General features: G+C 36.6%; 1 protein-coding gene across 1 annotated transcript; it reads right to left on the bottom strand.

Annotated features, from left to right (window-relative positions):
* Positions 1–4,476: 4,476 nt before the first annotated feature.
* LOC138857106 (zinc finger BED domain-containing protein 5-like) lies at positions 4,477–7,770 on the bottom strand. The gene has a single exon (XM_070108642.1). It carries the CDS (start codon positions 6,489–6,491, stop codon positions 5,604–5,606), a length of 888 nt encoding a protein of 295 aa, XP_069964743.1. The 5' UTR covers positions 6,492–7,770; the 3' UTR covers positions 4,477–5,603.
* Positions 7,771–10,534: the final 2,764 nt, after the last annotated feature.

Below are 10,534 nucleotides of genomic sequence, written 5' to 3'. Positions count from 1 at the left end.
AAGATACAGGTTGGTTGAAAAGTTTCTGCTTTCACCAAGAAATAGTACTACTAGCTCCACATTTTTTCCTCAAGTTGGTACATCTGTCGTGAGAACACATGCAAGGTTACAAGTCATTCTGTCAATTAATTATTTGTTTAAAATCCATTTGAAGTTGACGTGTCAGAGTATTTTTTTAATATGGAAAAAATTGAATATCCCGCAGTAATTAGATTCTTTGTTTTGAAAGGTTAAGAAGCAAAGGAAATTTATTAACAATTTTTAGTAGTGTATAAGGAGTCCTCACCTTTAAACCTTTGAATTTTGGGCTGGTGAATTTAAACGTGGTCGTCCTACGCTTAAAGACGATCCATGCGGAGAACGACCAAAAACCGTAACCACACCAGATATCATTGAGCTAGTTCATAACATTGTTAGTGAAGATCTAAGTTTGACCAGGTTTTCATCACAAAAAAAAAAAAAATTTCATTAAGATAATGCACCTGCTCACAAAGGTGTTTTAACTATGATAAAATTCAACGAATTAAAGTACGAATTGCTTGAGCGTCCACCGTATTCTCCAGATTTGGCTCCTAGCGACTACTACCTCTTCAGAAACCTGAAACAATTCCTTCGTGGAAAGGGTCATCACAGCTATAGACGGGTATTTTGGATAGCTTCCTAAAAGTCATTATAGGGATGGCATAAAATTATTGGAGGATCATTGGAGTAAGGGAGGTTATATTGAATAAAAAAATATTTTTCGTACCTAAAACAGTATTTTTTCATTTCGAGCGCAGAAACTTTTCAACCAACTTGTAGTATATATATAACATACTTTCATAATATCCTAAAAATCTTATAATGGTTGCTAACCAGACATTGAGAAAATGGCCCTTATATATTAAAAATTAATATACATACATATGTATCATGCAAGTCAACACCGCCAGTGTCACAAACTACTTAGCTATTAAGTAAACAAAATTTACAAACGAAAAAAAACGCTTAACGTTCTTCTGAAAGCGTTTCGTTTTGATCTTATTAAAAACTTTTTGTGTTCCGACGGTAAATTAATTTGCACATATGTGTGTATGTAAGTACAACTCAAAATCAAATCAAGATATTATCACTTATAAACAAATAGATATGGGCGTACTGCTAAATATGTACATTGTATGTATGTGTGTATGACACTGCCGAACAAATAATGCATACACAAACCTGTATATATATGTATGCGTACACATGTAAATATGTCACCAGCAAAAACTACAAACATTGTTCTACAAAAACAACAATCGTCTCAAATAGCACTATAAGTCAATAGGGCAGTAAATTAGATGAAGCGCAAATTTATAGTAACAAACACAACAACAACATTTTCATTCATGAACGCAAACATATTTTCAACTAACAAAGTTGATTCATTCATAAAAGCAGACACCATAACATCTCCCTGAGCATGCGTTTGCCTACAAGCGTCTTTTCGTGACGATGGCAAAAACTAAAAATCATAAATTAAACAACTTTCCGATGTTCCTTCTGAAAGGGAAAAGTGACAACCCCGCAAACCTGCAAATCACAGAAAAAAGTGACAAATGTGGCAACATAGCTCTTGTCGATTAAAATATTGGTCAATTCTGCCAATTCAAAATCTGTGTCGGTATGTATGCATGATCATACTTATACATATGATACATATTTACGATGGTTTGTAGGCAAAGATGTTAGACACAATGTTGTAATGCTTCAGTCCATCGATGTCCGGATAGGATTGATTACGTTTGCGTCCTGTGGTGATGATCGTGGGTGCTACGACGACGACGCTCGGATTTTTCTGCCGGCGCTTGTGGATAGCCGTGAAAAAATAATCCCGGTCCACAGGAGACTGTGTTGGCGACAGAAACTAAAGGGTTGAATCGGTTAGAGGATCAACTTGTTGTACTTGTTGTGTTGTTTACGTGGTGTGGTTTTACTGTGGTGTATGAGTACTTGCTAGGTCTTGCTTTTCCTTTTTCTTGTATACTTGCAGTGTTGTATTTGTTTAACAGGGTGCGTCTTCATGTGTTATGTGGGCTGAATTCCGTATGGAGATTTAATTCTCACATTCCCATTAAGGTCCAGACTACTAATATACCTTGCTTGTCGTATTTTGTCTAATATGTGTTGTATCCTAGGTAAGGGGTATGCGTCGGGCACTAATCGGGCGTTGAGTTGCTGATAATCCGTCACTTACCGTTCTTTTTCCGAGCCAATACAATCGGCGCCCACACAGTGAGACGGTTCGATGCATCCCTTCGATAGCAGCTCATCGATCCCGTCGTTGATAATAGCTTGCATCGCTGGATTTCGTGAAGAATATCGTTGCTTGATGGGGAGGTTGTCGGTCATAGTGATTTTATGCTCCGCCACTGTCGTCACTCCGTCGTATGTGGGCCGCTTCGTTCCTCCTGCACTTTAGCTTACGTGTTTTGTTGCGCTTCGTCCTACTGGGTTTTAGTAGTCGGCTATTTGCTGCAGCTGGGGTTGCGTTGTCTACCATTTCTGATGGCATGGTGTAGAAGGTCGCTGAATACTGAGTATCGGGAAGGTTGTCCAACTCTTCAAATGTTCGTTGTTGTTGAGATACCATTGGAGAGCGGTACCGCACAGTAACTCGGGCATGGTTCTTGGAAGAAGGTCTATGTCTATCATGTACACTTCGGAGAGCTTTTCCAACCGTTCTATGAACGCTAATGGGTCTCTCCCACCGTCGTATTTTACGGACCCCTTCCTCACCTGGTCCTATCTAGCTCTGTTGAAGTGACATGCCGTTATTCGGCATGATTATTGGTGGCAGCTGTCATCGTGATGATTAAGCGAAAAAGTCCGCGGCTCCTCTGCCTTGATCTTGTGGAAGTGGTGTATTCTGATTGCCTTCGTCTCGTGAAGCGAACTCATTTGCTTTGTACGCAGCTCCCATTTTTAAAATTTTTCCGTGTATTTCGGAGTCCTCGTGCGCCTTGGCTGCCAGTGCAGTTATGCGCTTTCGAATATCTTCCTGATGTTATACGATTTGCAGGGTCCTTGCTCGGCCGCCAATTGTAACGAAGCTTTTTGCTGCCTCTGCTTCTTGTGATTTGCTGAGGTATACTCGCCGTGTCCAGGGTTCGTTACAATAAATTTGTAAAATTTGGGGCCTTTTACAAATCGTATTTTATTAAATTTTCATACATCTACAATTTCTCCTGCGTTTACTTTAACTGTACAAAATGGTGTCTTACGCGTTGTAGTGGCGTCACCCGAGGATAGCTCTATGGCAGAGTAGCGGTTTGCGTGGCCCGTTAGCGCGTCACTATCACGCAGTGTTCTGTGGTGATGATGTCCGACTGATACGTACTACAACGACGATTCTGCCGCTGCGTGCGTTGACGCTCGTGAGTGCTACGACGAGGACGCTCGGATGCTTCTGCCGGCGCTCGTGTAGGCTTAGACGACGATGTCCTGCTGCGTGCTTTGACGCTCGTGGATGCTACGACGACGACGCTCGGATGTTTCTTGAGGCTGTGGGTAAATCGGTTGAGAAGGAAATTAATGCTGACTTGAAATTCTACGGCTTGTACGTAAGCTATCGTCCTTAGGCCTTGTGTGCGGTTATGACAGCTTACTGAATACAAGTAAGTAAATTATATATTTTAAATGTTATATAATATGTTATTGAGGCCATATATCCGCATTATAATAAAACGAGGTGTGTTCAAAGGAAGATGTGAATTTTATAATTCGCGCGGGCTGTGTACATTCGATTATAGATATTTTGTTTTTGTTATAATCGGGCACATATGTATATCATGTGCTTGCATTAGAAGCCAATTTCGATTAATAGTTTGTTTTTGACAACAGAAAAGGTTAGTAAAGTTTTTGAAAATATGTATTAAATTTTGCGTCGTGCATTCGGCATCACGATAATGCACCGGATCACACATCAATGCTTATTCGTGATTTTTTTGAATTAAAACAAAACCGTAAAAATGCCTCAACCATCCAGATTTGGCTTCCTGCGACTTTTTCCTATTCCCAAAACCAATGAAATTAAAGCGTTTTGCCACAATTGATGAGATCAAGTCAGAATCGAAGAAGGAACTGATGGACATACCGAAAAACACATTTCAGAAGCGCTTCGAGGATTGGAAAAAGCGTTGGCACAAGTGTATTATATCCAAGGCCTATTACTTTGAAGGGGACAAAGTAGATATTGATGAATAAATAAATACTTTTCAAGAAAATTCAAAATTCAGGCTATTTAAGCCTTGTACTTTGAAGGGGACTAAGTAGATATAGATGAATAAATAAGTACTTTTCAAGAAAATTCAAAATTAACCTCTTCCATTGAACTCACCTCGTATATAAGTATAAATAATTTAATCATAACTGGTTAATATTGTACGTGTCTATGTTGAATATATATATAATATATACTTTATTTATTGGAATTTTTATTAAAAATAGTTTTTTCTTGTTGTTTATAGCACAAAATTGAAAGTTGAGGATTTCATCATATTAACCATATAGTTAAAAATCGACTTTATAACGGCTGCCAGATTGTGCAGCAAACACAGCTCTAGTAAGAGTGTTAAGAGCAATTAAGAAGTTGTAAGCTCGAATAACGAGGAATAAGTGCTAAGTTGTTGGAATTAGAAATACTTATCTTTATTATATAGCCATTAAATTGGGACTTTAATTTAACAATCCAGTGATCGACTCAAGAGTGAGTTTATCGAGAAATCCGTTACAATATATATCTGAATTGCTGGCAATATTGCCAATGGAGACTGCACATTGCTAATGTTTAGCAATTGATATCTAAACATATTTGGGGCCATACCTTGCTAGCTGTCATTTTGATGGTTTGACAGAGCTGTTTTCATTTGCACACAAATTTAGAAGAGGGCACATATACATCAGTGGTTCTCAAACTTTTTTAATGACGGAACCCTTTTGGGAAGCAAAATACTTGATGGAACCCTACAATAAAACAATTGTTTTTATAAGTGTATTCTTTATTAATCAGCATAATAAAAGTAAAATGTAACAGTGACTAATTATTATTTACTTCACCACTTGGCAAGGACGATAATAAAAAACTTTAAAAAAGAAAAAATCTAACTAGTGGGAGGTATGAAACTGTTTTTTATTTTTCATCAATTGGTTGATATCTGGTTTGATGGAAGAAAGTTGGAGTCTCATATAAGCTTCGGCGTCCAGTCTATTGCGATATTTGGTTTTTGTGGCTGAGAGAGAGCCAATTAGCCAAGCATTGCATATTCATCTTGGATTCTGCACCAAAAATCATTGAGAGGCGTCGTTTTGAATAGTGGCTCCATACTTGTACCGGATGACATTTCTAAAAGAGATTCATATATCTCGTTTGACATGTTTTCAGGCTTTTCCAAATTAGGTAAAAAAGGATTATGTATCCATGAATTCACTTTAATTTTTGTATTGTGTTCTTCGGGAAAATACTTTTCAAAAGATGCGCGCAACGAACTGAGATAATTGACCAATTCTGCAAACATATCATCTTCGAACATTTCTAAGTCGTTTTCGCTTATAAACTCACTGAGTAACGTAAAGCTTTCTATTTATTTCTTATTAATGCAAATGATCCAAAAATCTAATTTTCTTTTAAAAGCAGTTATTTTATTATAGGCCTGAAACACTGTTACCTGTTTGCCTTGCAACGATAAATTTAATTCGTTAAGTTTTTGAAAGATATCCGCCATAAAAGACAATCGAAACAACCAATTTTTATCATACAAACGGTCCTTCAAATTAAAAGAAGTATCTGCTGAAAGAAACATTTGTAACTCGGCTCTGAGTTTAAATAGCCTTGTTAAAGTTTTACCCCGAGACAGCCATCGCCCTTCTGTATGGAGCAGCAGTATTTTATGTTTGCTGCCATAATCTTCACACAATAATGAGAACAATCGGGATTGTAGTGGTCGTGATTTGATAAAATTAATTATTTTTACAGCTTCATCCATAACTAATTTTAGATTTGATGGCATTTGCTTCATCGCAAGTGCTTGTCTATGCAGAATATAATGACTGGAACTACAATTAGGTGCTTTATATTTCATTCGTGACACTGCTCCTGCTGTTTTACCTGTCATCGCCTTGGCCCCATCTGTACAAATGTCAATACAATTGTTCCAACTTAGATTACTTTCTTCAAAGAATATATTTATTTTATTAAAAATTTCTTCCCCGGTAGTGTTTGTAAGCAGCGGTGAACACATAAGCATGTCTTCTTCAAAAGAACTTTTATATGGATATCTCACAATAACCAGCAGGATAGCCAAACCAGCGACATCAGTCGACTCGTCCATTTGCAAGGCGAATCGTGTATTTTGTAGACGTGTAACTAGTTCTTGTTTGACGTAGCTTGCCAGATCATGGATTCGTCGTGAAACAGTATCGTTTGATAGCGGAACAGTAGAAAAATGCTTTGCAGATTTTTTATCGAGCATAACTGATCTTTTTTGCGAACAAAAAATTCTTTATTCTTGTCTTTAGACTCGGGGGGTACAGTTTCTAAATGTCGGCGCAATTTTGCAGGTGCCATGGAACTATTAGGAAGCAGTTTACTACAGAGCATGCAGAGAGGTGAGCCGTTGGAATCAACAAATCCGAAACTGATATAAGATTCATCATACTTCCTTTTTTTCGTTTTTGAAACCGTCAAGCTTGACGTCGAGGCATCATCTTCTGGATCGGTGATTGCTATATTCTCCGCGCGCACTGCTTTTGACCATTCAGCGTTATTAGAAGATGTTGTTGCAACACGTTTAACACCTTTAAGCCAATGTTCCATTCTTCTTTATTTATAATGTTACACGTCAGGATAGTGGGGTTTAAATAATGCACAATCCTTGCTGCGTATAAGAGACTAAATTTAGCACCTACAGTGAAGAAATGTACCGATAAAACTGAGACAACAGAATACCAGCCAGTAAAACAATGAACACTCGTTTCTCGCTTGTAAGTAGGTAGTAACTTATCGCTCCGAACGCTAATCGTCAACTGACGACGCGCGACGCGCAATCGCCGCTTTATACTTAGTCCTAGACTCGATCTCGAATATTCTCAAAAATACTCCAGTCGGCACCTTTGATTAACAAAAACCCAAAATAAAAACAGAAATTTAAAAATTGCGTTCAAAACAATATCGACTTTATCCTCTAAAAGTTAGAGGCGAAAGTCGCTTGTTAACAACTATAGCGCTAATTCAGAGGCGGCTTTTATCAAAGAAACTGCGCGCTCACAAGTATACTTTAAGTTTGCCGCTGGCGATAGGTCATACCTTAGGTCATACCTATCGCCAGCGGCAAACTTAAGTACGTTCGAAAAGTAGCGTCATCCGAAAAACATAATACAAAATAGATTTTATTTAATTGTAACAACAAAAATTGTGTATGTATTTGGATAAAACTATGACACATTATAAGTTTTGTTGTCACATGGGGGAGGGTACGCGCATTCCACAGACCGGTAGTAACTTATCGCTCCGAACGCTTATCGTCAACTGACGACGCGCGACGCGCAATCGCCGCTTTTATACTTAGTCCTAGACTCGATCTCGAATATTCTCAAAAATACTCCAGTCGGCACCTTTGATAAACAAAAAGCCAAAATAAAAACAGAAATTTAAAAATTGCGTTGAAAACAATATCGACTTTATCCTCTAAAAGTTAGAGGCGAAAGTCGCTTGTTAACAACTATAACGCTAATTCAGAGGCGGCTTTTATCAAAGAAACTGCGCGCTCACAAGTATACTTTAAGTTTGCCGCTGGCGATAGGTCATACCTTAGGTCATACCTATCGCCAGTGGCAAACTTAAATACGTTCGAAAAGTAGCGTCATCCGTAAAACATAATACAAAATATATATTACTTAATTGTAACAACAAAAATTGTGTATGTATTTGGATAAAACTATGACACATTATAAGTTTTGTTGTCACATGGGGGAGGGTACGCGCATTCCACAGACCGGCAAACTTAGAGCGAACGGGTTGTACAAGTATAAAATTGTTGATACCAAACTTATGACATTTTGTACCAGCTATTGTAACACATGTTTGTACAAATACAAATAAAAAAATAAATAACGTTCATAGCGTTTTGTCTCCGCGCGGCCGCGGAGACCGCGCAGCGACCAGAGAGAGGTGTTTTGATTTTTTTTTCTAAATTCTTGTGGAACTCTGACAGAGGTATCACGGAACCCTAGGGTTCCGCGGAACACACTTAGAGTATAGCTGATATACATGAATAGCTTCGGTAGCATGATGACAGCAAAGATGTAATGCAATGTTGTATGTTTTGTTGCGTAAACTTCAATTTAAAAATGGGCTACTGAACAGATGACAAGCAAAACAACGAACTACCACCAAATTGCGAAAACAGTGGGTGATTTGTGAGATCAGATTTTTTAGTGAACTTTTTGGTGTGTTTCTAATCTTTATTTAAAGAGATTTAATATAGTTTTGATTGGCGGGTATTTTGTCGCAGAGTATTATCTTGCTTACCAGTACCAATTGTCAACGTATATACATATTTTTTGTAGAATTCCCAGCAAATGTTATTTAAACTTTGACTTCCGAATAAATTTTTAAAAGATATTTGTTTATTGAGTATATAAAAAATAAGCAATGTTCATGTTTGGGTTATTTTAAACTTGTCAGTGTTTTGCAACATTAAGACTAAAATTATTTATGTTAAAACTAATATTATTTATGTATATTTTTCTGTTATATATAAACAGAAAAATACCCAAGAAATACATTAAAAAATCTCAAAACTTATTTTTTTCCTTAGTGGCTCCACTGTAAAATATTATAAAAACTGTGGACTTTAACAGCGCTCTCTCGAATCAAAGAGTTTCGTATCATTTCATCCTTGATACTTACCCAATGTATAAGCCTACAAGTAGCCAAAGAATCAGCTGTTTTGCTTAGTATGTGAAACAGCCGTGATCACCTGATCGAATATGTCTTTTTGACACAGAGTTTTAAATAAAAGGATGTAGTTTAACAATTTGGTAATGAACATGTATTTGTAATGGAAATATTAATGAAAACTTTCAAGAATATTTTCGAAACAAAAGATTATTATATTTTAATTGCTTTTTCTCACCACCTCTGATGTTGCAATATAGGCGCGTTACCGATCTTTTTTGGGTGTTCGGTTCCCCAGGACTAAACCGGTAAACTAAGAATTTAAATATTCAAGATACAAAGAATTTTCACTCACAAAAACATAAACATGTAAGTTTAAAAAGATAAAATTTTAAACATTTATTAATATTTCAATACAATAAATAATAATTTAAATAATACTATGTAAATTTAATCGTTAGGAATTAAAACAACCATAAAATGTTTGAATATGGAATAAAAACATTCTTAAAATTATAAATTTTAAAACATAACACGGCAACACACTAGAGCAGATTTCTGTCATTTGGACGTTTTAGTAGTAGAATATTGGTTGGCAACCCGTACAAAGTGTGACTTTAGTAGCAGAATATTGGTTGGCAACCCGTACCAAGTGTGATTTTAGTAGTAGAATTTTCGAGGCAACCCGTACAAAGTGGGATATTTTTGCGTGTGTATTAGTGAAATTCATAGGATTGGTTACTTGAAGATTTATTCAATGTACTTACCCGACCCCATTTCGAGCTTGAATATTTCGTGATAGTAAATCGTGATAGTCCCTCAAGAACATTTCCAACTTCAATGGCAATATATTTGACAGATGGTTAGCAATGTGCATTGCCTGTGGAGATACGGCTTTAAGGCATATTCACATACAACTTTCTGCGCTTTACGTGACAGTTCATACTGAAACAACGAAGAGTAGAAAACAGAGGGTATGCCACAATGAACGCTGTGCTTTCAGTGCTTATCTCTTATAAAAATAACAAAAGTTGCGAGGCAAATCGTAAAAAGATGAGAGGTGCTCAACATTTTGCTTGGTGTCGCGTCGAAAAATTTTTATGCGAACGTACTTATACAAAAGCGTACATCGAACTTTTTCCTTAAACAAAATCTGGATCACGAAATTTATATTTCCTTATATGTATTTATTTGAAACCGAGCACTATTGCAACCATGAAAATAATTTCAAAAGGAAAAGGAATGCTGAATTGCGTAGCAGCGAACGGTTCCGAATGAAACGGATATTTGAGCGGTTCGATTGTGCAACACTTAGAGCGTGTTGCATTTTATTTGTATGTTTAGATGTTGGTCACATATTTTGCTTGCAATGAATTACCATGAATATGGTAGAACAATATGCATAATATCTACCCGCTTAATAGTTTCAAAGAAATACTTAAGACGGGAATTCTCTAATCCACCAGAATGTATTGAATATCCGCTACTAATATTTTCAAGGCCAAATTTATAACAGGAATTTCCTAATCTTTAACTATTGAAAATTCATAATTTCTTAACTCCATAATCTATATCTTAATTTTCTCCTTATTTACAATTTTTCAAAATATTTCTATT

This window comes from Bactrocera oleae, chromosome 4, assembly GCF_042242935.1.
Source record: "Bactrocera oleae isolate idBacOlea1 chromosome 4, idBacOlea1, whole genome shotgun sequence".
Lineage (NCBI taxonomy): Eukaryota > Metazoa > Arthropoda > Insecta > Diptera > Tephritidae > Bactrocera > Bactrocera oleae.
Note: the sequence above shows the minus strand (reverse complement) of the source record. Positions and strands in the feature narration are given on the sequence as shown.